Raw genomic sequence first — 27,774 nt, 5'->3', positions numbered from 1 at the left:
AAAGTAAGTTATAATAGAATTTTTTTTTATAAACAAAAAATATATAATACGTATTATTTGAACCCGGAACTAACATGCTGAAACAATATATTCAATACTGTTAAGACTGTTGGGAATATTTTAACATGATCATTTTATTTCATTTTTCCAACGTCTTACTTCTTCAGTTTGATACTGCATATTTTTTTTATAAATTTCTAGAATTTTATTCATAGACAAAACTTGCCATCAATTCAATGCTTGTCTAATCGAACAATAGTCAAATGATAAACTAATATTCCACCGTAGCAAATAGTTTTGACAATGCTAAAATATTCACTATGGTGATGTCTTATGTCATAACATGTTCAGTAATTGTTTCTCAAGTAATCATTTCCTAAAAAAATAAATAATATAAAGTAAACTCTGAAAACATATAAAAATGCTTTACGATAATTTAAACAAAAAAACATAACAAATATGGGTCAGATATGCGAATCACGGTCATTATCAAAAATGCCAAAGATCTCATCAGGAGTTAAGAAAGCGTCTTCCGGAAGTACAAAGAAATCTAAAAGTGGTAATTTGCTGAAAATTTCTGACCCTAAAGTCCAAGGAGTTCTCCTTGTGGGTTTATTGGCTGTTTTAACTTTAGCACTCTGGTTCGGCTTCACGCGCGGCTGTTTGGGACGTAGACGACGAAGACGTTCTTGCCGTTGATTAGTGCAAGAATAGTTTAAAAAACGCCTATTTATTGTTCCGATGTTTTTCAAGTAATTGCTTTCTTTTATTAATAAAATACAGCAATTTTTTATTACATAATATATTTATTCAAAATTGAAATACATGACAAGTAACTAATGTACCACAGGTATAGAAGTGGCGATAATTGATTAATCACCGACGATAACCTGAAACATACATATATAATAGAATAACTGAAGTACAATAATAATTTATACATATTGATGTGATAGATTCTAAAGTCGACTACTGGAATTTGAAGTTAGCTGTTTAAATGTTCAGATACGCACTCTGCTTCCGAAACTATTATAATTTATATTTTACCAATAACAAACTACACTGTTTCAATTACCTATTATATTTTTTACCACATGTATACAAATAAAAATTAATACTTAATATTCAGCGAAATGTTCGTCATTATTATTGTACTTAAATTTAATTAACCTCTAATTTGTGGTTGTAGCAGCTGGTTCATCCCAGTTTCCACTACCATTCCCCCAATCATAACTATCCTGCTGGTTTTCAGAAGATTCCTCCTGTTCTGCACCTGCAAATATAACACAATTTTAATTAATATTGAAACTAAATATTTAAAATAAACTTAATGACCAAAAATTTCATCACCAACAGACTAGTACACTATGTTCTACAAGAAAATTACCTTTATGCTAAATGTTTTATTAAAATCCCATTAATTTTTGCGATAGTATTTTGTTACATCCGTTTCAAAAAACAGGAAATAAGGGTTACGTAGATGTAACGTTCTGTGTAATTAACTTGTTTGTCTGGAAGAGGCCTAGACTGATCAATCCTAATTAGATTGTTCATGTTCTATTTGAGGAGATTTCGGAATCGACGCATGAAAAAATGATTATTTCATTAAAAAAACAATTTGGTTACAATTACATAGTATTGGGATGACCTAGTAAGCATAGATATGCCTATGTCAGGTGGGATATCCATATACATTGTCATATGTATTTTTTTTACATGTTTTCCCAATTCTTTACTTTGTTTGTTTAGTAAAATTAGACTTGGATATAATAACATTATTGACTGAATTAACATCGTTAGTAATATAGTACGTCTCTACAATACTATACTCAAAAAGTTAATTAAAAATGTACCTTCTTCATAATTAGCAGATGTCTTGGTTAGATCTTCTATGTCTTCTTCACCTAATGAATAATAAATTTAATTAGAACTTATATTTTTATTCTTTATCTCGTTACCCCGTTACCAGAAATACGATTAAATTCAAAATATCTTTATTCGTGTAGGTCTATTACAGACTCTTATGATATGTCAAATCTACCATTAGTTCGGAATGATCATTAAGATCATTAAGATTCTGGTAACATCTTAACATATTTCAAGATGCATAAAAGTATACCTGTAGTTTCTGGTCCACTGGTATTTTTAATATGTATGTTGGGTGTTAATTGGTATAATTTTTTGTAAGTGATAATTGATTATAAATTTGCCAAAACAATTATTTGGCAAATTTATAATCAATTATCACTTCATATGCAGGTTAAAAAACAAGCTTACACTGGAGAAAAGTCCATTAAATATTGGAGATACTATTACTAATAACATATCACACCAAAGTTTTTTTACTGTAAATTAACAGTTTACAGGAAAAAAAAATGGTTCCATAACAAGAATTTCAACAAAACTACTACAATCCTGTCACATATTTTTTGCACCTACACTCAACGTCTAAAACCGGCAAAGGTAAATTTATTCCGTCAAACATTTTATCATAGCGCTGCATTCGTAATAGTCCAATATAATTTTAAATTAAACATGATATGACCAGTTTTGACGCAATATAAATAAAATAAGTCCGTGAATACATGAATAATAATATTCAAAAGTATTTTTTATTTAAATTGAAGGGAAAGGGATGAAAAAAATAAAAAGGGTTGAAAAATGCTTTTTCTCAAAATAACTCGATAATGGTAAGAAATATCAAAAAAAGTTTTAAATAAAAGTTGTAGAGAATAAAAATCTGCACAAAATAGGTGCTTTTCATTTTTTCATTATCTGCTGCTGTTAGGCACAAAAAATTAAAAATTACTTTGGCTCGATGACAACTGAAAAATTAGTAAAAAGCGAGTAAAAGCCCTATATAATACAGCGCGCGTATCACACAGATAAGCACTAATACTATTACACATGTTTCCCTTTTAACAGATTGTTCACCTATTAGTTTTAGTTAATTTTTTTTTATTTTGTGGCTAAACAACAGCAGATAATGAAAAATGTAGAGGACCTGTTTTGTGCAGATTTTTGTTTTCTACAACTTTTATTTAAAACATTTTTTCATATTTCTTACCGTTATCGAGTTATTTTTTAATTTTTTATATCTTTCCCCTTAACATTAATCAAAATTTATTTCTAAAATTAATTTTACATCTTTGTGGAATTATTTTTATATATTGCGCCAAAACTGGTCACATCATGTTTAATTTAAAATTTTACTGGACTATAAAATACTTGCCCAGTTGTGTGGATTGGGAAACTGTAATAATATAAATAAACGAACCAACAGACTCGCCATGCGTTCCGCCTTTCATCATTTTCAGAATATGCTGTTTTTCTTTAGCGAGATGTCTTTTCCCATTTAAATGCATAGTCATCTGCTCAGTACATGTAACAGAAGTCTGAAAAGAGAAATTTAATATTATTTTCACGCCGATCTTATTCTTAAAAGTGGGAGTGGTTTGGCATATTATTTAAAATTGTAGTATACCCATTTTTAAGATAGACGAAAATTAAATAACAAAAAATATTTTAAACATGTGCAAATAAATTGTTACTTTGATATCCCCCTTAAGTTACGTGTAGTGTCGGCATCGCCACCAATAAAATAACCCTGCAAGTCTAGTCTAGTCTAGTCCCAAGTCAAGCAGAGTTGTACTAGACAACTGATAAAAATACTTTTTTGTATTTATGTATTTGTATCAGATAGATCAACACAAACAATCATACTTATGTATACAAATGATGGCATCCTGCGAGGATCAAACGGTGTCGAACGAAGGCGGTATGCTACCATATACCTACATATAAATAAAATTGGAGCGTTTGTTTGTAATATTGAAATAACAGTTTTCTACTATATGCATATGCATATAAATACGATACATACACCAAAATATATTTTTTTACAATTTTTGTTTGTCGGTCTGTCTGTTTGTTCCGGCTAATCTCTAAAATGGCTGGACCTATTTTGACGGGACTTTTTTTGGCAGATGGCTGATATAATAAGGAGTAACTCAGGATACTTTTATATTAGAAAAATTAGCTATTAACTATACTATATTTAACTAACTTATATTAAAAAAAAATTATATAATGATCATACATTACCAAAACCCCTTTTGCTGTGGCTCCGCAATTCCAGAACACGTCCATTACCATCTCTAAGAGTATTGGGATTCTCGGTATCGACATCTCTAGCACAGTTGAGTTCCGTAGTCACCTCGAAGAAAAGGTTAAGCTGGCATCCAAAAAACTCGGTGTGCTCAATAGAGCGAAGCGGTACTTCACTGCGGACCAGAGACTCCTCTTATATAAGTCACAAGTTCGGCCGCACATGGAGTACTGCTCTCATCTTTGGGCAGGAGCACCTGGATACCAGCTCGGTCCTTTTGACTCGGTTCAGAGACGTGCTATGAGAATTGTCGATGATCCCAATCTCTCTGACGGTATCGAGCCACTTAGTTTGAGGCGAGACTTCGCTTCGCTTTGTGTGTTCTACCGATTATACAACGGACTGTGTTCTGAGGAATTGTTCGACATGATGCCTACGGCCACCTTTCACCATCGCACCGCTCGCCATCGACAGGGAATTCATTCCCACACGCTGGAACCTAAGTGGTCTCGGACAGTGCGGTTTCAGAGGAGCTTCCTCCCGCGTACACTTAGATTGTGGAATGAACTTCCTGCCGAGGTTTTCTCACGAGACTACAGCTTGGGGTTTTCAAGAAGGGTATATTAAGGTTTCTTAAGGGTCGGCAACGCGCACGTGACACCCCTGGTGCTTCAGGCGTCCATAGGCTACGGTAACCATTTACCATCAGATGGCCGTATGCTTGTTTGCCACTATAGTAGTATAAAAAAAAAAAAAGTTGGAAACTATTTTTTATTGTCTATATTTATATAAATATTATATTGTTTTTATATGACTAAAGTCATTAATACACAATTATTTTACGACTATACCGGTGCCGTTTTTTTTGCTCGTCGTCTTGGTCTCCATCCTTCACAGCCATATTAAACCTCTAATTTAGCTACGTATGAAAAGTTCTCGTGTATTAACTAGTTATGACACCGTACCTATAATTATATACTATGTCGTATTTAATCTATATTAATAATTTCGTCAAGGAGTACGGTAGACTCGAATGAAACCTTATGTGAATAACAAAACATAAAAAAATATTGATTTCGAATCGACAACATATATGCGCAAAATTCGGATTATGGAGTATTTCGTTAAATTCTAATGACACTGACAAACAAACCGCAGTCGCCATCTTTTCATTTCACTAGCATTTTCTTCGGTCGTTAACATTTCGCGAAAATATTATTATTGACACTTTTTTATGATAAAAGAGTATGTGTTTTTTCTTTAAACCTGTAATTGGCCGATTGCGAGAAAATTTGCCAATTTTTATTAATTTGTTTTACGATCTGGATACCAGCCAATTTTAGCCTAACTTAAACTTTAAACTTAAAGTTTTACAAAAAAATAGAAATTATTTGTATAACAACTTTTGCACTTTTTATTTACTATATTTATTAAACACAATGAACGAAGCTTTACAAATCTATGCCTTGCTTACTTTTAATATTCCATGAGAACCGATGACTACAGAAATATCTACCCACATTTCACCCGAGCGAAGCCGGGTTTTCATCTAGTTATAATATTAAATTAATAATTTCGTTACCTTGCATATATCGCAGAACAGGTCAGGTTGAATATTCTTAGTTTCTTGCACAGCTTGCAGCTGTTGCGCTTCAACATCTTCATGTTTAATAAACTTTTTCTCGCGCCGAATCAGCATCTCCCTGATTAATACTTTTTTTTAGAAACAATATTACTTTATTATTAATTGTGAATATATGTGCGGGAACTTACAATCGACCTTCCATTCCTTTTTGAAGCAAAAATGCATTTTTCGGTAGTTTCCGTCCATCAACAATACTGTAAAAAAATACTTGTTATTATGTATGCCGTCATAATAAGATAAGCCGTCAAATCAGTTATTAACTTGTACAAGAACAATTTTAAATTTATTTTTTGCTTGTTAAGATTTTAATAAACTGTATATTTAATAAAATCTTCACATGATTAATTATCATTCAATATATAATCAAACAAAATATAAATAATGAAAATGACGCATTTGGTAGAAATATCTTTTTTAACTAAAGACTTACGCGCGATGCGGCTTCCCAGCATAGTGCGACTCCGCATGAGTCTTAGATGTTATGTGAACATCACAGATTTCGCAATATAGATCACGCGACTTCAGCGGTACCTAAAATAATATATAATTAACATCATGTAGTAGTATTATAAATACAAAAGTAGGTATGTTATATCTGTCGATTTTTTACCTTGTGACAACAAAACGAACGGATTAATTTTGACGTGACTATAGAACCCAGGATGAATAATATAGAGGGCATCTAATATCTTTTATTTCAAAAGAAGCATATGCAGTCGCGGGTCACAGCTAGTTACTTGTGTTATGCCGCGAACATTATTTACATGTATGATATACGCAGTAACACCTAAAGATACAATATTTTCAATCGGGAAGGTCATTATTACTCTCTCTCTGGACAATTAACACAGCTTCGGTTAGCGAGGTTAAAGTACTCGAATTTTTTAAAATTAAAATCAATCAGAATCAATTATTCAATGTTTACTTGCACAACTCTCTACAAGCTTTTATCGATATAAATTGTGTGATAGTTGATAGTAAAAGTTTTAAAGGAAAGCTATAGGTATTGTATGGATTTTTGGCACAATTAAATAAAAAAGATTTGTTACTTTTAATTTTTAGTTATCATTGAACAGATTTCATAGCAAGTCCTTCATTTTAACCCATATTGTAGGAAAGTCTAAAAAAAACTCATTCCGCCAATGGATTTAGACTGACGTCATATGGTTTTTCGAGTTAATCTTAGCAAGTCCTTTCATTTGCTACTCATATTGTAGGAGTGAATTAAAAATAACTCTATACGGATTTAGAATGACATCACACAGCTAACCAAAAAGTCTTCTGTGTGTACCTCAGTCTCATCTATTTGAGCCACCAGATAGCTTGTAAACTATTTCGGTTGTAGTGTACACTCAGTCTGTGAAATTACAGGGTAAAAAGCATAACATCGTAGTCCTCTGGTACCATGGGTGTCGCATAGCATGATTTCCGTGATTTACGATTACCGCTTACCATCACATGGATCGTCATCCAGTAGTATATCACTCATTCCTTTTATATTAAAAAAATATCCATACTAATATTATAAGTGCGAATATGACATGAAAAATTAATTTATGGGTGCGAAATAAGGGATAAAATTTTACGCAGCCGAAGACGTGGGTAAAACTAGTAAACATCTTGGAATCCTAATAAATTCCTAATTTAAATTCCATGTAGAATAGGACCAGGCGAAAATAGTCTTCTAAAACTAATTAAATGGAAAAGGTAATTATTCTTAACAAGTATGGAAAATTGTTTTACATTTTACCAGCATAATACTCATGAAACTGAACCACCTTCACCAAGACACCTAATGGAAATATGAGAAACAAAAATTAAAACTTTTGATATTAGATTGAACACGTGAGCAGGCTGCTTGTAAGGTTTCCATTTTACTTTAGGCTTTATTCAATTTCATGACTGCTGGCTCATTGGTTGCCGTAGTATACTCGTACAATTAACCCCGAATAACGTATATTTAAAATGGTGAAACATTTTTTTTGCAGTAGTGCTGGAGATTATATTCCATATGATTCCATCCCATATTCAAAAGATACGCATTATCTATTCATTCCAAAGGGGAAGAAAGGGCAGTTTGAAAAGTTTATATAGTTCAAATAATTAAATCCTGTAAGTCATCAATATTTTCATATTGTTCTCATTAAATGAGGCAATTAACGCAAGGAGTAGTGCGGCCCCACAAAATGAGGTCGACTAGTTAAAATAGCTTTAAGCACAACATAAAATATAGAAATGAATTTTATTCCCTTATAATCGAGGGTTTAGCTTACCCTTTAGATAACTTCAATAACACTGATTACCTAAAATAATAATAATTTGATAATAAACATTATTGTCATATTCTTATCAATTGAATACAGATTTGTAGAAATAATTGGACGAATTTAAAGGCACATATTTCATACCTATGCTAAAGCTATTTTGAATTCTTTATTGCACTCTAATACACAAGTTGTATATTATAATTTAAATATATAATGTTACAAATACTACTTATTTTCCATGGATATACTTATCGATGGAATAATAAGTATAAAAATAAGAGAGAAAATATATAAAATAATTATAGACTTCACGTCTTAGTCAACGCAAAGCCAGACAATTTGTCACAATGTAAGATTCAATCCTAACAACTCATTCACATAATGTTCACTTGTTTTTCGTTGTCAACAATCAATTAGTAAAGTTTATTTAGTCATGCTCCATAGAGAAATTTAATACTTTACTATGATGTGGACAGCTCTGCAAGTGATATTCTACAAGGTATAGTTATGTGAACTACAGTGGTTGTTAGAATGCCTATGGAAACATTACATTGTCAAATTGTCTAATTACCTCTTTACGGTGATAAGCATCAGGCTGCTCTTTATGCCATTTTTTCTGATTCCTTAGATGATTTTTGGATATATAATGCATCCGCGCTGCAAATAAATTCAAGCAGTCACACCATTAGAACAAATTAGTATGTATTAGATTACAGAAATTTAAAACCAAGTGGAGTTTTTTACTTACAGACAGAAATTGATTCCAATTTTGTGGTACAGATGCCACAATATTCAGGTTCCATGAGGTGCAAAATATCTCTTGGTGTATTTTTTAAAACATCTTTTGGTACACCCATACCTAGAAATGTAATAGTCATACATATAAATAGCAACCAACTACATTGTAGGTACTTAAATGTGCACTGAAACTTTATTATTACATTTTACAAAACAGCAGAAAACCTAGGATGTAGAAAACCACAAAATAAAGTCAATCACAACCTACAGACAGAAATAATAAATAGAAAATAGATGTAGTACTCAACATGTTTTCCCTTAGATTATTATATTCTAAAATCATATGCATAATACAATATAGCTTTAAATTAAACTTATAAAAGTTTGGTATACTTAGAACTATAGTTTGTTGAAAACCGAATAAATAAGTTATTAAAGATAATACATTACGTATAAGAAATCGATAAGTTTTATCTTCTACATTAAATTTACGTATGGGAGGTCCTCTTGGGCCAAAACCTCTACCCCACATAAATTGGGGATTTGGTCCCATTCCTGGTCCTGGTCCAAAATTAGGGCCTGGACCAAATAAGGGTGGAGGTCCATATCCTCCACCTGGGCCATATCCACCTCTATAATTTCCATAAGCATTTCTGTAATTATGTCGGTTATTTCTGAAAAAAAAAAGATATTATATATACTACCATTAGCCTCAGTTCTGCAATATTTTATTGCATCAGCATATTGAGTGCAGAATTATAATAATTAATCACTAAAAGAATTTAAATTTTGGATCAATTTAATTTATTTGTTTAAATTTATAATATTAGTATAGATATGTATTTAAAACATTTCTGGAAGTAATTTATGTTAATCTATATACATTAAATCTGTCTTTCTTAAAGCGAGAGGCTTTAACACATTGAATGTTTACAGATGTCCTAATTATGATGATCCTAATTTATAGATAATTTTTCAGAAACAAAGTACAAAACAAAACCATCAAAAGTAAATTAGAAGCCTGTCTATATTAATGCAATTATATTAGTGTAGTGTTAAATGACATAGACTAAAAAGATTAAAATATTTACCTAAAATTTCCTCCACCATTATTAAAACCCCGCCCTGGCCCAAAGTTACCAGGCTCAAAATTATTATCCATCATGTCAGGACCTTCATCCCATCCGTAACCATCATTCCCTGAATATGGACCAAATGGACCATCCATGATCCTAGAGCCATAAACAAAAGAAAATAAGATGTAACAATACATTAATGTTACTCTCATCTAAATGTTGAATTTATGACTACTTCAAAACTTTTATTTTTTTTATAGATGAAAATATCATGTTGCATCCTGCTGAGCAAATAGTATATGCTAAGGGCCACCAATGGAGGATAATAGGATGAGGATGAAGTCAAGTCAGTTGTCTTATTTTTGTTTAATTAACTACAATTATTTCCAGAACGAAAGTAGTCATCAGGTGTAACTACATGGAGGTTTACCAAACATGGTACATTGCTAGCAATATGGCCAATAGTCCCCATTATTGAGAACCTTCTCTTGCCCTATAATTAATCTATAGTGTGTATTCTCAAAAAACAATGCTTTGTAAAAATTTTCATTCTTTGTCTGGTGTTCCACTAATGTAAAGTGCTGTGCTAGCTATTGAATATCCTAGAGGCAGGCTTGCCTGGGACATATTGGATAATACACCTAGGAAAATGTAGAATTTGTTTATGAGACAAGTGAAGTAACAGTAAGTTGATGCAAATATGTAACTGATATATACACTATAAAAGCAGTGGCAGTTTAGAAATACAAGGATTTGAATGAGTGTAGGATTTCTGTAAAAAATATTGTAGAAGTAGTTAGGAAAAGATTATATGAAAATTGACAAACTGATGTTTTTAATCCATTATTTGATAATGTACTCTATTTACCCCTCTTTGTAACTTTTACATATTGAGTTGGTACCTAAAAAGATAAGTGTAGCTTATATATACTTTCTAAAAACAATTTTAAAATTATAAGTAGTCTTATGTGCGGTTATATATCAATACATTGAAACGTGAAACAGTACATTATTACAATACAATACACATGTTGTCTATGAGATAAACTTTCTTTGCATACATTATTCGATTATTACTATAGCAATCCTCATTCTCACCTAATTCGCAGAGTTCACTGTAACGATATTAGTACTTACCTAATTTCTGTTACTTAATACTTATATAAAAAAATTAATTTGTACATATACTATAGTGATGAAATATTAATCAATAACAGAAAATAAATAGACGAAAATTATTCAATTTACCACACAATTTCACACAAACACAACAAAATAAAACAGAAATGTAAGCGGCTATGAGTGTTGTCAGGTAACAGTTTAAGTTTCCTTCCCTTTTGTAAAAAATACATATTTTTGGAGTAAAATCATACGATAAAGAAAATTATCTACAATTAGTAATACCAGAGTATTTGCATACATAACGTGACTAATTAGTAATATATAAATATGTTTTTCTTGTTATTTTATAACAATCATAGCAGAATTTTAAAATTTTCGTCTCACCAAGCCTCTCTATTTTCCCCCATTGCTAAAAAAATCACCAAAAGTTATGATGAATACATCCAATCTATGGCAACAACTGAAACACTTTTTAATCTATGCGTTTTAAGACGGAGTCAGTCTTTTAGACTTCGTAAACAGGAACTATTATAATTTTGCTAAATATTTATAAAACTAAATTTAGATAAAATTATTTTAATATTATGTCCGTTAATTACGGGATTTGTCTCATATCTGGCAGTGGACTTTGTAAGATGTGTTTTAGTTGTAGGTTGAGACATGACAATAATATTTCTATATACATTTACATAAAGGTACGAAGGCATAATTCCTGCAGAAAAACTAAGCATGAAGTGTACTTACCACGAACGTCACATAATAACGTGATATCTATGACGCTTAAAAAACAAAAAGAATATAGAATTTAGTGGTACATACGGTTATAGTATACTGACTTCATGCTCTATGGTAGAAGTAATATGAAGTAAAAAAAAAAATAGTGCCGCTGTTCCATAGAGTTTTCGTCTTTCTTTTTCTTTCAATTGCAAGTTACTGTACGTGTAGGTACGTATTCTAAGTTTTATTTCTTAAATAAACTTATTTAATTTTATACAATCAATGTGATATCACAAAATTTTACTACACTTTTGATATTTCTTCTAGTTTTCCGTGTGGTCTCTACAATCAACTTCCACAATGGTTGCGGCGAAAAAACAGGTTGGTTTGATTTCAACACGTGCCAATAAAAGAATTACTAACTAAATGGACTTTTGGCATGGCTATCTATAATATTGATTATAAATAACCTCCACAATATTAAGTCCAATATTATTCGTTTCTTGATAGACTCGTAATTTATGTAATTTGCGGGGTTGAGAAAGTTTCGTACATGTGAGGTTATGAATTAGCTGAATTGGTACCTTTCAGATATGTAACCATACATTTCAATTTGTATTTTATTTAATAAAATGTAGTTATCTTGAGCTTGTTCTACGTTAATTTGAAATTATGATTCCCATAAATTCAGCAGAAATATCGATTTTTACCTTACAAGTTACCTACGTCTTTTATAATTTTCTACACTTTTCATATTTATGTGGAACTTTGAACTTACTAGCTTTGAGATATACGTAATCCATCATAAAATAATTAGTAATAGGAATGGAGCTAGTCCTGTTTTTGTACCCTAGCTTATATGTTTTCTGAACGTAAGAAATCATAATTAAATTAATATCTATTTCTTGTGGCATATAATGTTTATAATAATACAGGGTTACTTGTAAAGCTCTTAATACAGTTCATACTCAAACCTAAAACTATGTAGACATGATGTTAATTTTAATATACTTTAATTTAAAATTTTTTAATATGCAATGGGTTTATTTTCTATAGTATAGTATATGGCTTCATGACAAATCCTGAATATTACCTCATTACTATAATCAGCATATGATTTGCTATTCTGAATCCGATAATATATAAATAAATAGAACCTTCTATATGCAAGACTAAATTGCAATGATAAATGAAATATATGCCATTTATGCATAAAGCCACTTGGTGAAACCAAATTACTATTAGCAATGATAATGTAATTATAATTATTATTTTCCTTACAGAAAAAGACTATTGAGTCTATCAACTCACGTTTGGCGTTGGTTATGAAATCCGGCAAGTACTGCCTCGGATACAAACAAACCTTGAAGACTCTACGACAGGGCAAAGCTAAATTGGTCATCATTGCCAAGAATGCACCTCCACTAAGGTGAGACTACTGAGAAGTAGTGTTTCCCATTAACCGTTCAAAGGGAAGCATATGGAGTCTTTGGACAAAGAAGTATGGATTCCCTCTTAATGATCCAGCAATCGAGTAGTAATAACATATCTATGTAATCTCCTATTCAAAATGCCAGAATCTCTACTTAGGCATTATTACTATATTGTAGAGTTATTAATATATATTCCACTTCGCACAGAATAATACTACTTAAGGGCCATATATAAAACATGTTTTCAACTGTTGGTGAGGTTATGCATTAAATGCTAAATACATCATTATATGGTTTACATATAATGATGTGGTAGTACCATAATTAATACCTTAATGTTGAAATATAATTTTCAAACATTATCCTGACTGCCACACATTAACATGTTGAAATATAATTTTTAAACATTAGCCTGACCATCGCACATTACCATGTTGGTATCCAAACTGTTCATTGTTAGAGTTTAACTGAGTTATTTAGCTAGCAGACTATATAATAGCCCAGAAATTGTTTTTTATTGTCAATTTCAGTATTAAAATGTTGGCTAAGTAACACATATCTGTACATAAAATGAGTTGGTTATGATTCTGATGTACAAAAAATAACTATTTTAACTGTATTGCTGGATCATATTTATGGGAAACCTATGGAGTAGTCCTTAACCCATTTGCTGATCTTTGGTCAAATGAGTAAGTATTAGACTGGATTAATTAATAATAATGAAATAATTGCAGATAAGGTCAGTTTTTTCCACACTATAAAGTTCTTAGTTTTATTTTAAAGATTAAAATATTCAATGGTTAGGAACACAATACTAACAGATATCTAGAGAGTAATTAATGACTTAAACAATTAAAATCTTTATGATTACTTAATTGAAACACTGAGTAGGATTAAATACTGTAAAGTGAAATTGTAAATGTATATTGTAAAATACTAATGTTTCAGGAAATCTGAAATTGAGTATTACGCTCTCTTGGCGAAAACTGGTGTCCATCACTACAGCGGTAATAATATTGAACTTGGAACTGCCTGCGGAAAGTATTATCGAGTATGTACACTAGCAATCACTGATCCTGGTGATTCGGACATTATTACTTCACTACCTGAAGCCACGGCGTAGAAATAATAAAATTACTTATATAACAAACGCTTTTATTGTTTTCTTTTATAACATACGCTTTTATTGTTTTTTATATCATGTTGTATAGAATCAAACAGCAACATGGATGCAATATAAAAGTAACTTATATGACTGAAGCAATGTTTTTATTTGTTACATAAAAATAAAATCATTACACATATTTAAATACAAGACCATAGTATGTGAATGGGTGGTCTTGTATTTTCATATCATACTTTTCCTATAAATCGTATAGCCAGAAGTCCGTAGGTATGTCTGCAATTAAGTCTTCATTTTAGGGGAAAATAAAGAAAATATTTTAATACACCCATATATTTATTAATACCTATATTTTATTAATTTTGTGTTAATGCGTTTAAGACAAACATGCATACATTATTTCTGAATAAGCTATAAAAACGGGTCATTACCGATACCGACACAACCCTATTTATCAAGTTATGTCAATATTGTCTCCGGGATGGTGTTTCTGCGTCCATAGGTTACGGTAACAGTCTACTATCAGATGGGCCGTATGCTTGTTTGTACTACTACATGGTATAAAAAAGTCCGGGATTAAACAACAGACTAGACTAGGTACGACTATTATGGTCAAATCAGAACTTATATCTTGTACTCAAAAATAAACATGATTATATCAAACTTCTAGGACATACATTTTACACTATATTAATTAAAAATATATTGGAGTGAGATAACTCCAAACTAGATGCCGACGTAGCCGCTGAAATGTGCTTTAGCACGCTGGCGAACGGTTACTGTAGACGGTAACACGTATATTTCCTTCTTTTTGTCCTTATTTTGTTACTATCAATTCATAGAGCACAGAAATACTCTTATCTTATATATTAGGTATTTGTAATAATTATAAGTCGTAACAATTGTGTGTCTAATGTGGGTAAATGTGTTTTTGTCTTGTCCGTTATTATATTGAATATTACCAAGACGTGTTTTCTTTGTTCTTATATATTCCTAGTAATAGAAGGAATTATATTATGAAATAATTTATTATATATTATTCAATTTTCACCTTGAAGCAAAAGTATTTGGAACTATGCTTGCAACTGAAACCTAATTTAATAGGTAAAAATTACTTAGTAATGGTACTGAATAATACAAGTAGTAGTTTTCAAAATTTTTTTTATTGAAATAAATAAAATACCCCGGGGCTGATTAAGAAATATGTGCTCTAAGGGTCTGCAGCTACCGTCATGTGATGGTGAAATACACAGTTTGCATTACGAAACAGTAAAACTATATGTATATATGTACTTTGGCATACCCCACCAGTAAAGTAAAGCCATGGTAGAAAATCCTAATATCGACTGATATATTTTGAAAAATTCATTAATTGCGATGAGTTCCAGAGAAATCGCGAAGTTCGACTTAACAAATCTTCAATCCCCACTCCCCTTCCTTCTCTGTAAGTAAGGTATATTGCGTTCCAATAGAACTTACAGTAAAGGTAAACGGCGGATACAGGCTGTTTTCATTTTGGATCGCCTAACTTATTCCAAATCCTGTATATATACTGCTGTACTACTAATGTACTTTGGATCGTTCACACCAAGAATCTGAAAAAGTAATTATGTAATTATAATTGCTTAAATGTATTATATTCTGCGGGATGTCACGCGTTAGCACTTTGGATGATTATAGTTATATAACACTTTCTAAAAGTGATATTTTTCTGGTGTAGGTATTATTAATTTTAATTTGTAAAATATATGTTATACATTTAATGTGAGAACTAAAATTTAAATAATATCAAAGTTCATTATAAAAATGCGGTTTAGTTAAATAATTGTATTTTTTATTTATACATTGAGCTAAAATTTGTTCTGCGTATTTCTGCCGCCAAGCCGTTTCGGTTGAAGGGTGAATACGGCAGTGAAACTACAAGTAACATACATGACATCTTAGTCTCTGCGGAATGGCAACGCATAAGTGATAACATCAGACCACATTCATAATCAAAGACAATAATATCCTTGAATAAAATGTAAAATCTTTTGTTGTTTCGTAGAATTCTGTTGAGATGTAGAATCTGATAGTCAAAACAAGTTTTACGACCTACCTTAAATATTCTGCCATGTGACTGCGTGGATTCTTCTAAACCATTTATGTAATGCTGATTCGGTTTATGAAAATATTTGATAATTTTTTTCTCAATCATGTCTTTTCTTTCTTTCATCATCCATATTCTGAAATACAAAGAGAAATATTGAAATACCTATTGAACATTTATAATATTATTCCCTATATTAATTGTAAAATAATATTAGAAAAAGAAACAGAGAAAGAGTATGAGGTCAGTCCAATATGAAGCAACAAGTCGAAAAATAATAATGGACAGTATAATTCCTTTCATACATAAATCTTAAAATGCAACTTGTGTATCAATAATAATTTGTTTTGTCTTAAATGCCTACATTGGCGAAGGAATTTCTAGATCTAGTAGTTTATGTTGTAATTGGATAGATCTACTAATTGTTACATACTATGACTTCTCACAGTGACGAATGGCAAAACTGTTTGTTTATTAGCTTAATTATACACATAAAATATTTTATGTAGAATGTAATTGTGAGATAAGGCTTTAATGCAGTTGTTCTGTGACTATACTTTGTTTAAAAGTATGTTTTGATTCTAAACATTGATTTTGTTTTCTATTATCATTCTTACAATCTATATTTCCGCAGGTGTATCTCTTGTCCACACTGATGAATTGATCTTTTATAATTTTCTCTATTTTAATATAAGTAGAATACAATGTGTACTATTATTACTATACATTTATTACTATTGTGTGATCAGATAATTGTCAGAAGTTAACAATTTATACTTGTGTTAACACTCATACTACTTCGTATTCAAAATACATATTTTTAGAATTCGGATGGCGTTATTTGTAACGCAAAAACATATTTAGTGCATTTTTATATATATTGTCAGGCCTGTGGGCAAATTCATCGCATGATACCCTTCTTTTATTTTAGTAGTTTATTATGGAACATATGTTACATTATCTTGTGATAATAACGCTCAAAATGCGACCCCTTCACGAGCCTGTGTCTGTAGTATTTAGCTACTCTATTACACCATTGTATTACAGTATCAATCACTGTGGATTCTGCCTAGACATGCTTTCACATTTATGGGATTTAAACATATCATAAATTCTAGTCATACGTCCTACGTGTACAGTTAATTAACTGTTTAACGAAAATAAACTCCATTTCAGTGACGTTATTTATTAGTACATCTAGATCAGAAATTGACCATAACAGATCTTAAAAACTTTTAATTTACATCCAGAAGACTCCTACTAAATAAATAGGGTTTTTTATTATTACATTCATAATATTAAATTTAAAGACGAGAAGATTATTCTTTAATGTTCCAAACGATTATGACATTGAAATGTGTTCATTAAATAGTCAACAATATATTTGAAGACAGAAGTATTGTCATCATCACTTATTTTCTCTTAAACTTACTAAAATCAGTACGTGACGCTCCAATGTTTAATCCAGCTAAGTTTTTCAACTAGAAGATGATTGCATATTGCGAAAATGCATGGGCAATTTTAACACAGAAATACGTACAATAAACAATGAAGCCTAGCGTACTGATTACAGACAGAATCTTTACCAACGTTATACCAAAATTGCAAATGTGTACTAGAATTTGAAGATGAAAAAACCAGCAGTACTTGTGATCCTACTTACGTTATGGCGCTTATTTCAGAAACATCAATTATATTTGACATAATAAATTACGGAAATATGTTACCTGTTTGTTCATTAAGGTCTTATAATAAGTCTTCAAGTATATAGTACTGCAAAGTAAATTGCACAATTGAAAATCTCAGCCTCTCCACTTGACGATAATACCTTGATATCTACGATTTACCTTATTAATTCAATAAAAAATATAATTTATAAAAATAAAATTAGTCAACTTAGACAAATCAATCTGCAAATCAAAGTAATTAGATATGCTTTAATACTACCAATTGTAAACTACTTTCGTATTCCATTTTCTAAATATTTACTTTATTGTTAAGAACATCATTAATAACATATTTATATCAAGAATAATAGAAAATGGGCCCATTTTTCTTAATTTCTTTCATAATTAATAAATATTCACACATGCATTATTCAATTTTATATTCTTAAAGGTACCTTAGTAGAAGATTGTAATTATGCGCCCTGAACTTTATTAAAAATAGAATATGCTATTAAATAAATGAATACTTACACATTTACAATGAAATCAATCCTTTTAAAGTGGTAAAGCGCTACTTGTGTAAACAGTTTCGAGACTATATAGGCTATATTACCAATCTACCATTGTCTTTTATGCAGCGACTCAAATTACCCTTTCAGTTTTTTACAATACATAATCAGGTAATTCTGGCAATTGACCTATTACGATTAATTACTAAATCATATACCACCTGAAGTCGATTAATAGGAGGCTAATTGTATAAGGAATATTTTGTGCATACTTACGATCATTTTTAAAAAAATGTTTTGCACCTAAGAATAGTATGCAAATTGAAATAAGTTGTCTATAAATTAACGCCAATTAGAGGATATTTAAATTAGACACATATCTATATGCACCTTAGTTCTACCTTATTTGTAAAACAAACACTTAATTTTATACTATATATACTTAGGACATTGTTAATACCTTATAATTTCGTACCTAACCTGCAGAAAATACTTACTAAATAATTGGAATTCTAAATATCAGAAAATTTGCTTATCCTGCAAATTTATTGATAGTGTATTAGTATTATTATACTTATAGCCAATAAACTATATCAGAACATTTAACTACAGATATAGTTGAGTATATATAAAATATTGGATATAGTTTACTTGAAATATTAAAGATAAATGCAGAGGATTGTAATATCATTAATTTATTTCGAAAATTGTAATGTCTGCTGCGAAATTTTATGTACTGTTTTAATAAGGTTTTATATTGTTAATTATCATATATATGTATATATTTTTATACCAACCCTCAATACCAATCACCTGGTAGCTTTATTAAATTATAAAATAATTCTTGCAGAACTACACAAAATTATATACATATTGAGATCAATCATCAGTGTTTTATCATATTACCATAGTATGTTTGTGACCATCAAATAAATTACACAGTATCTTTCATAATTTTATTACGAATGGCATCTTAATATCTAAACATTGGTATTATTATATACCTTTTCATTATTCCGTTTGTATTATTTTTTTATTAATTACTCAATAAGTATTACAAATTTTTAATTTCTGAATTATAAAGTAAAAATTTGACATCAATACGAAAATACCATAAAAGTACAATTCATAATAAATTGTATACACTAGAATAAGTCTATTTACGATTAGTTGTCAAAAGATCTACTTATTAAAGTCACTGAATACTTTATGTATGTCATTAAATAAAATTAATCTAGCATCAAAGACTTTCATTCAAACCACCTAGCCTAAATTATCATAATAAATACTTTATGTCCCACATGCTTCATTAAATCGATCCAGCTATTATTGTGGTATATGGATGTAAATCATATTCTGTTATAGTCAAACAGATCACCAACTGCCTGTAATATAATGCAAACAAATATGTAATTACATATGATACATTTATTATTGTGATAAGGTATAATCACGCTCACGGTATTTTGAGAGAACCACTGTACCTTGATGACAATGGAATACCTTATGAGCTTATCTTAAAATAATTTATAACAATTATGCCTGCTTTTGAATTCATATTCTAATGAATACCTGCAATTTAGACTAAGATGTCTAAACCTTATGCTACACGTATATGCTGGGTTTATACATCATATAAGCTACAGAATAACAAATTATTATTATTATTGCCCTATAACTTACAATCTGTTTGAAGAAAACCCAATATGTTGACTACTAATTAGCACAGCGTGGATTAGCAGCAATGCCTATCGCCTAGTCTATGAAATACTATTTTTGTTGTTTGTGTATGTACCATATTTAGTATCAAAAGTTCGATTACGTATCGCAGTTGTGTGCATCACATCAATCTGTGTACACTGCCGGCAATGCTTATTTAACTAGTTTTGAATATAACGTATGATTTAATATGGCCTATACCATAAAGTTTTGCAATATGATTTATTCATTAATTTACTTTTCTATTACAACGTATCTATCTGTTCTAACAGGTATCAGTATAGGTAACCAGCATCATATTACTAATATAATTACTTAAAATTAATTTCTTAAATATCAATGTGTATTATATATGACTAAGAAATACCTGAAAATATTTTATGGGACGAGCGTTTAAGCGTCATTTATAAATTACTGTAGTAACTTTGTATGTACGTACATATTTACAGTGGATTTCATTAATAACGCTTTTATTGATAATCATTTTCCATGGGTAAGTAAATTCCATATGTAACATACTTGAATTATCGAAGATTTTTTTAATTTGAAACTAATTCTGGCTGATCTTTTGTTAAGTCACAATATTGTTAGCTACTTTTACACGACACGAGTGATCAGCTCGATTAACGGATAAAAGTCAACACGAACAAAACACTATGTGTGTGCGAGAATAAAAAAAAAAACACCATACAATAGTATCCTGCGTACAAATTGCAATACCTACAACTATCTGATGTAGTTTATTTGAAGTCCAGATCGATAATCGACTTGTAAAGGTCTCTAAGAAGTATTTATAACAGAAATGCACTGTGTAGAAGACCGAATATTACAAGATGACGGTAGAGTGGTGTTGTTATTATCACTGGCTTATATATATGTAATATTATTATTAGAATTGAAGTATCATAAGAGAAATTTCTTCCAAATAAATAATATATTTGTGATTGATTTAAAAATGAATCTTCAAAATTTTTTCAGTTATTTCACGATATTAATACATGGACTGTAATTGATAATCAGTATTCTAAGTGTACTTACCATAGTTGTTGTATTGAGTTTGAGGCTGTTGGTAAGAACTGTAGGAAGGTTGTGAATAAGAATCATAGGCAGGTGCCGCCCCACCGTAAGCCGGCTCCGCTACACCGTAACCGGCATCACCAGCGCCGCCTGGTGTGCTGTCACCATTTGATGAAAATGTTAATTTACTTAATTAATCTTTAAAACTATATATTTTAGTAAGAAAGTTCTCAAGTTGATAGATTTATGTATATGCAATAAATTCGCTAATTATAACTGAAAAAGTTCGAGTTTAAGAACACTTATCTATTATAGACGAAAGAAGGAGTTCTACATTGTAGCTGTATTGGTTGATCACTTCATTGTATTTTATATAAATCACAGATAAAATAAATAATTATTAAAGATCTAATTCAATGATTTATTTTTTTGGTTACTTACCCATAACTATCATTTTCGTAACCACCTTGTCCACCAGTAGAATAGCCATAGCTTGATCCATACCCACCAGAATTATATCCTGAGTTAGCCGGAGCGGGTGCCGGCGCGGGGTAAGTGTTGCTCTGATACGAACTATGAAAAAAAGTAGGATGTTTTAAATATTTTCACAAATAAAACAGAACACTGTATAGGCAACCTATTAATTCAGAATCTATATAATCTGCATTTATGTTGTCAGACGGCAATTCCTATCTTGATAGATAAAGGGTTCATCATTTAATTTGAATCATGAAAACTTCATATATACCTAACTATATTATTTTACATATAAAACATATTCATTTTACAAAAAGGTACCTTTGCTGCCACCCCACGATAAATCGGTGAAAAATTCGTAAACAAAAGCTAACAAGATTATTTTTTCAAATCTGAAAGTGTAGGCCATATTGGCATTCTGTATGAAGTTGACTTTTCTGTTATGCACTCAGTAGTATTCTCAAATAAAAGTAATACCAACCTTAATAGCTGCTGAATTTATAACTCACCTGGGTGTATTATAAGCTGGCTGTGCATAGGGATCTGGTGCTGGCTGTTCATATGGTTGGTATCCAGTGTGACTACAGAGATATAATATATTACATTAGAATTTTAAGAGAAAAATCAATGTACACCGGTGATAATTGCTAGTTATTTCAGATAAGTGATATCGTCAGATAAGTATCAGACGGCACATTCCTATCGTGTTTCTGGATCATCATTAAAGAATATATAAGACATGACTAGTGTACATATAAGGTAAACCTTATTGTAGTATATATAGTCTGTGGCATAATTAATATTGTTCATAACGTACTCTGTGCAGTTGACAGAGCCTGTTTGTAAAAATGGCGGGAACGGCCTAATTAAATGTGAAGCGCAATTTAGCATTTTATTTATTTAAATATTTAAATACAGTACAAGGGATCTGGTGCTGGCTGTTCATATGGTTGGTATCCAGTGTGACTACAGAGATATAATATATTACATTAGAATTTTAAGAGAAAAATCAATGTACACCGGTGATAATTGCTAGTTATTTCAGATAAGTGATATCGTCAGATAAGTATTCCTTCATTAATATCCTCTTCATCTAGCAAATTGGTGACTATCATTTTAGTAAAACAAAATCTATCCATCGAAACATGATTATTGATTCCTATTCATTTTGGTTAACACTAATCTGGCTAAGATTAGTGGGCCCTTTGCTTACTATTTCTGTAAGTTCCATTAGAATGGAGAATACTTACAGTAATAAACAAGTTCACTTTGACAATATAAACATACATATATATTAAACATATATATAATTCTATAATACAATGTATTAACTTACGAAGGTCCATAACCATTTGGTGGAACTTGGGGGTTGTGTTGGAGTGGCACCTGTTGGTAGCCACCAGGTTGTGGTGCACGGCCTCCGCCTCCCCCTCGTGGACCTTCATACCTGTAATCATTATTATTATTTATTTTTATTATCTTTTCATATCTTGCAATCAGCTCACCAAGCCTTTAACAGATTTGTTGTGGGATTGTTGATGGGAGAGATCTGTACCTCCAGTGAGGAAACTGTCTCATTTCAACTTTACATGTTCCTCATCAGTGAATAAAATACCCTGTATGGAGTCTTTTAAGCCTGGTTGCACTGCCCCAGAAAAGCTGTGCAACCAAGCTAGTCCAATTGTTGTTCCAAGCATTCAGAAATCCATTATGAAGTGCATCCCTTGTAGTGTTCTAGATGTAGTTAGGAATCTACTATGCGCTAATAGTTAGTTTTATTTTTGGTAATAAATTGTTTTGGCAACCAATAAAAAAAATATTTGTTGATAGAAGATATTTACCTTCCACGCTTTGGTGGCCCACCTGGACCTCCATGAGGTGGTCCACCTCCTCTCTTGAAGGGCGGGCCTGATTGGGACTGGTGAGGGGGAACAGTTGGAACAACAGCTGGTGCTCCTGGCGCTACATGTGGCGGTTGCCGAACTACCGGACCTGGGCCACCAGGGGGAAGTCCTGCTTGAAGGTGTGGCCCCGGTCCACCTGGACCTCCTGGCTGTGGACCACCTGGTGGTCCATGTCCACCACGACCTCCGCGACCTTGAACAGATCATTAAATGTCAATATAGTTATGATGGGATGGGGAATGTGATATCTTAGGATATGGTATCTTCAATGTGCTTCTCCTGGAAACCATTGTGGTTAATTTAATACCCATTGGGTTAACTGATCCAACATTCAACATCATGTACATTATGATGCTATTGCACAACACATTCACACAACTAAGAAAATTTATAGTAAGTTATTTATTATTGCCATGTCATCTTATACTGAATGCTTACCTCTCATGGGCATCCCACCACGGCCACCCCTATCACCACGAGGTCCAAAATCACCTCTACCTCTGCCTCCTCTTCCTCGCATACCACCAGGACCACCTCTATTGTTAAACCCTCCTCCTAAAAATACAAATTAACTTACATAGTCTTTCAAAACAGAATAAACAGATATTACTTGTAATATCATTGGTTCTATAGTATTTATAATATTCCCAACCAAGTGACAGCTACCCCTTTTCATACAAAAGATTTTAACAGAATTGTACTTCTTGCAATAGCCAATATTAATTCATTCTTTTTATAAAAGTATACTAAAAATAACTACATTTGCAAGCTCGGAACAAACCTTGGATTGGAGAACAGTTATTTTTTAGGAAACTTGAAATAATTAACCATAATGTATAATTATCATAGTAGGATATACTGTTAAATAATTTTATTTTGTATAACAGTACTAAATATATTAAATTTAAATATATTTGATCTGTTCATGTTAAAAATTGTGACAGATAATATTATAACATATTTCAATATTATGTATTTATAATTCCTGTAATCATTCTTCTGTATACATATTTGTAACCTACCTCCGCCGAAGCAAAAAACCTGATTTAGATTATTTTTGTGTATACACAATTTTTAAAACTATTACAGTTAATATAATAGTGATCATACTTTGTGGAGGTCCTCCTCTTGATTCTATTGTAGGCACAGGATGAGGACCAGGGCCTTGTGGTCCAGGTGGAAAACTACGGCCACCTCTATCACCTCCGCCACCTCTCATAGGTCCTCCTCGGAAGCCTCGTGGCCCGCCGCGTGGAGGACCACCTCGTGGCGGCCCGCCTCGTCCTCTCATACCAGGTCCTCCACTATAAACATAAAAAAATATTAGAATCCAATTATTACATGAGAGTGAGCAAGTACTTATTGCTCACCTTTTCACCCCCCTTAACGGTAGGAAGGCGATTGTTAGCAATGTGGGCTAATAAACCCATTGATATCATTTACCATGTACAGTACATAGTTTTAAGACAACCTCCACGAGATTCCCACTGGAAACCATCGTGATAAATTGCCATTTTCCAAGCTGGGCTGTCAGTTATGACATGACATGATGCTCATTTTATTATCCTCCACTGGTGCCCTTTTAGCACGGATAGATGGATTCATATTATACCTTAATATAAAAGTAGGTACTTACCGTCCCCGCATATCAAATCCTCCTCTTCCTCTCGGACCAGGAGGTCCACCACGTCCACCGCCGCGAAAACCGCGGCCTGGTCCATCCATATTTAGTTGATATCAAAAAATTACTAAGTTTAGTAAATTCTTATAATAATCGATACAATCATATGAATTTAAAAACATAAAATATTTAAGTGTGATAGTAGGTGACGCGATGGGCTAAAACAATGAACATGGACTTAATATAAGATAGGTTATGAATGCGTTAACCGGCAATGGCCGGCAGTAGAAAAAGAGAATTCAGAAAGCGTGGGTAACGGCACTAGTCGAGAGAGGACGCGCGAACAAAATGGCCAACCAACCAAAAGTAAAATAAACTATTTTTATAATATATAATGTTTCTTATGGCTTTAGATGCAAATTTCTTTGAGGCTAAAATTAGCTAACGAAAGTATAGAAGCCCGTAATAAAATAACTAATGGGAACAAAACTAAGATATAATTCTGATTGAAACAGCTGTAATATTAAATGTATGATATATTGTTTTTTTTTAATTAAATGAGTAATAAAAATATTTATTATTTGCTTTGGCTTTGGAATGGGTCTATCATATGAGAGGGGTGAATTTGATGACTTTGCCAACGTCGCCGTTAGGGAGAATCAGGCAGTGTTGGCAACACTGCCTAATTTACACATGACTTATACAAAATTTGCTAAACTGGTGTTAAAATTTTGCCAAAATATGCAAATATTTTTCAATGTCAAATATAACGGCATATAATTTTTATCTTTACTGATCAACAAAAATTAAATTATTTGTTTTTTGTTGTGATCAATCATGTCATCAAAAGGACTCAGCCCATACAGCCATAATGAAACTTTGAGTTGTCACTATGACAGTGACGTTTCTTTGTTTACATTTCAGGTTTTAATTCCATATTAGTTTTTGCATTACTATCAGATTATCAATATTTAACATTATGCAGCATGACCAAGAAAAGGTATTAAAGTATCTTATTTCAGCAGAGAAATTAGCTGAAGAAATATTGTGTGATAGGCGTGAAATTGTAATGTTGGATAAAAGAAGAAATCAAAATCGCGAGGCCTTAAGAAACCTCACAAAATCAATGCAGAAAAACTGTTGGCTTACTGTAGGTTCAGTACTAATAAAACATAACGTGGAAGCATCAAGATGCCTTCTCGAAGAAGATCAAAAACAATTAGATGTAGATATAAATAAGCTACAATGTGGACTAAAAGTAAAAGTAAATAATCTTAGAGATTTGGAAATGCAACCACCAATACCCGGTTTAATGTTAGTACCTATGTCATCAAAGGAAACTGAAGGATTATCAAAAGCTGGAATCATTCCTTAACATACACAATGTCAATATGAATGATGAATGCATGAATATGACTCGTATAACAATCATTTTGATCTGCACATGAACATATTGTAAATAGGATGGATATCCTGGCCAGGAAGGTAGGGTTGTGCCGAAGTTCTTTCATAGTCCCTTGTTTACTTCATTTGGAAATAAGAGAAAGCAGCAGCAGATTAAATATTAAAATGATAAAGTTTACATGATGACATTAGAAAAATTCCTGAGATATTTGAAGTGACATATTCTATAAAAATGTACAAACAACTAATTCTATGATGGTCAGCATTGTACTTCCAACAACTTCACTTACAAGGATAATAATAGTCTAAGGTACAGTAAAAAAATAAGAAATATGAATGTTTTGGATATGACATATACAAATTATAAATTCTGCACAATTATTTGTAAATAAAAATGCCTAAGGCCTTTTTTATAACATTAAATTTTAAAATATGACAATGATGCATTTTGTTTTTTTTCTTTTAAACATTAAAATCTAGAAATGTGACTAAAAATATTAAAAACACAAATGTTTTATTATCACTTTTTGGGGTAATGATAAATAAAACAAATTTTTACTAACATAAACTTTGTAAAATATCATCTACATGATAGCTCAGTCTCACCCATTTCAGCTTTGTAACCTGATTTGGTTAAGGGGTAAGATAAAGCAATGAAATTACAGGATAAGGGATATGATATCTTAGTCCTACAAATTAATAACATAAAAGCATGAGTATTCTCATGGTTGTCACATGATAGTGGTATGTCCATAGTGCTGTTCATATATAGGCGACAGTTAGTACTTACCATTAGTGGTCCCAACTACTTGTGGTATTTCTAATTAGAAATAAAGTTACTTGTTATCCTTAAGACACATGTTCCTACAGTAGCAATTGTAGATTGTAAGTGTTCATGCACTGTTACATCTTTACATAAAATTGCTGCCACTGTATGTTCACTTAAATCTTTCAAACTATAATTAATGCAATTTTTAGCAATAGAGTGATTCAAGAGGATGTTTTACATGTATAACACATGTAAGTATAATAATTTGTAGGTATATGATAGGCCCTTGGGACACTGTTGTTTACTAGAAATTGGGTCTGTGGGCACCATTTGTAATATATTCAACAGCATTTCAGCAAACAATGAGTC

At 31.3% G+C, this 27,774-nt stretch overlaps 4 protein-coding genes and 1 long non-coding RNA gene across 6 annotated transcripts; 2 read left to right on the top strand and 3 right to left on the bottom strand.

The window, feature by feature from the left end:
- Positions 1-132: 132 nt before the first annotated feature.
- LOC131844614 (uncharacterized) lies at positions 133-11,786 on the bottom strand. Of its 2 annotated transcripts, none has more exons than XM_059193555.1 (12): positions 11,701-11,786; positions 9,850-9,990; positions 9,209-9,432; positions 8,769-8,879; positions 8,592-8,677; positions 6,184-6,284; positions 5,882-5,947; positions 5,691-5,811; positions 3,278-3,395; positions 1,854-1,904; positions 1,171-1,273; positions 133-890 (listed from the first exon to the last, which is right to left on the bottom strand). In XM_059193555.1, the coding sequence occupies exons 2-11, from the start codon at positions 9,984-9,986 to the stop codon at positions 1,173-1,175; spliced, it is 1,116 nt and encodes a 371-aa protein (XP_059049538.1). In that variant the 5' UTR covers positions 9,987-9,990; positions 11,701-11,786; the 3' UTR covers positions 133-890; positions 1,171-1,172. The 2 variants fall into 2 exon arrangements, with proteins under 2 accessions (XP_059049538.1, XP_059049537.1); XM_059193554.1 differs by lacking the exon at positions 11,701-11,786 and adding an exon at positions 10,972-11,152.
- Positions 11,787-11,844: 58 nt separating this feature from the next.
- Positions 11,845-14,259, top strand: LOC131844616 (large ribosomal subunit protein eL30). Its single transcript, XM_059193556.1, has 4 exons — positions 11,845-11,901; positions 12,001-12,054; positions 12,957-13,102; positions 14,055-14,259. Exons 2-4 carry the CDS (start codon positions 12,034-12,036, stop codon positions 14,227-14,229), a joined length of 342 nt encoding a protein of 113 aa, XP_059049539.1. The 5' UTR covers positions 11,845-11,901; positions 12,001-12,033; the 3' UTR covers positions 14,230-14,259.
- Positions 14,260-15,373: 1,114 nt separating this feature from the next.
- Positions 15,374-17,025, bottom strand: LOC131844416 (uncharacterized). The gene is made up of 2 exons (XR_009357590.1): positions 16,328-17,025; positions 15,374-15,824 (listed from the first exon to the last, which is right to left on the bottom strand). It is a non-coding gene; the product is annotated as an uncharacterized LOC131844416 (long non-coding RNA).
- Positions 17,026-19,194: 2,169 nt separating this feature from the next.
- On the bottom strand, positions 19,195-25,591 carry LOC131844414 (serine/threonine-protein phosphatase 1 regulatory subunit 10-like). The gene is made up of 9 exons (XM_059193297.1): positions 25,248-25,591; positions 24,722-24,915; positions 24,050-24,166; positions 23,549-23,804; positions 23,044-23,154; positions 22,217-22,288; positions 21,672-21,803; positions 21,252-21,388; positions 19,195-19,879 (listed from the first exon to the last, which is right to left on the bottom strand). Exons 1-9 carry the CDS (start codon positions 25,334-25,336, stop codon positions 19,869-19,871), a joined length of 1,119 nt encoding a protein of 372 aa, XP_059049280.1. The 5' UTR covers positions 25,337-25,591; the 3' UTR covers positions 19,195-19,868.
- A 620-nt stretch (positions 25,592-26,211) lies between these two features.
- Positions 26,212-26,607, top strand: LOC131844515 (p53 and DNA damage-regulated protein 1). The gene has a single exon (XM_059193428.1). It carries the CDS (start codon positions 26,212-26,214, stop codon positions 26,605-26,607), a length of 396 nt encoding a protein of 131 aa, XP_059049411.1.
- Positions 26,608-27,774: the final 1,167 nt, after the last annotated feature.

Source organism: Achroia grisella, unplaced genomic scaffold, assembly GCF_030625045.1.
Source record: "Achroia grisella isolate CSIRO2021 unplaced genomic scaffold, CSIRO_AGI_Agris_v1 utg402, whole genome shotgun sequence".
NCBI lineage: Eukaryota > Metazoa > Arthropoda > Insecta > Lepidoptera > Pyralidae > Achroia > Achroia grisella.
Note: the sequence above shows the minus strand (reverse complement) of the source record. Positions and strands in the feature narration are given on the sequence as shown.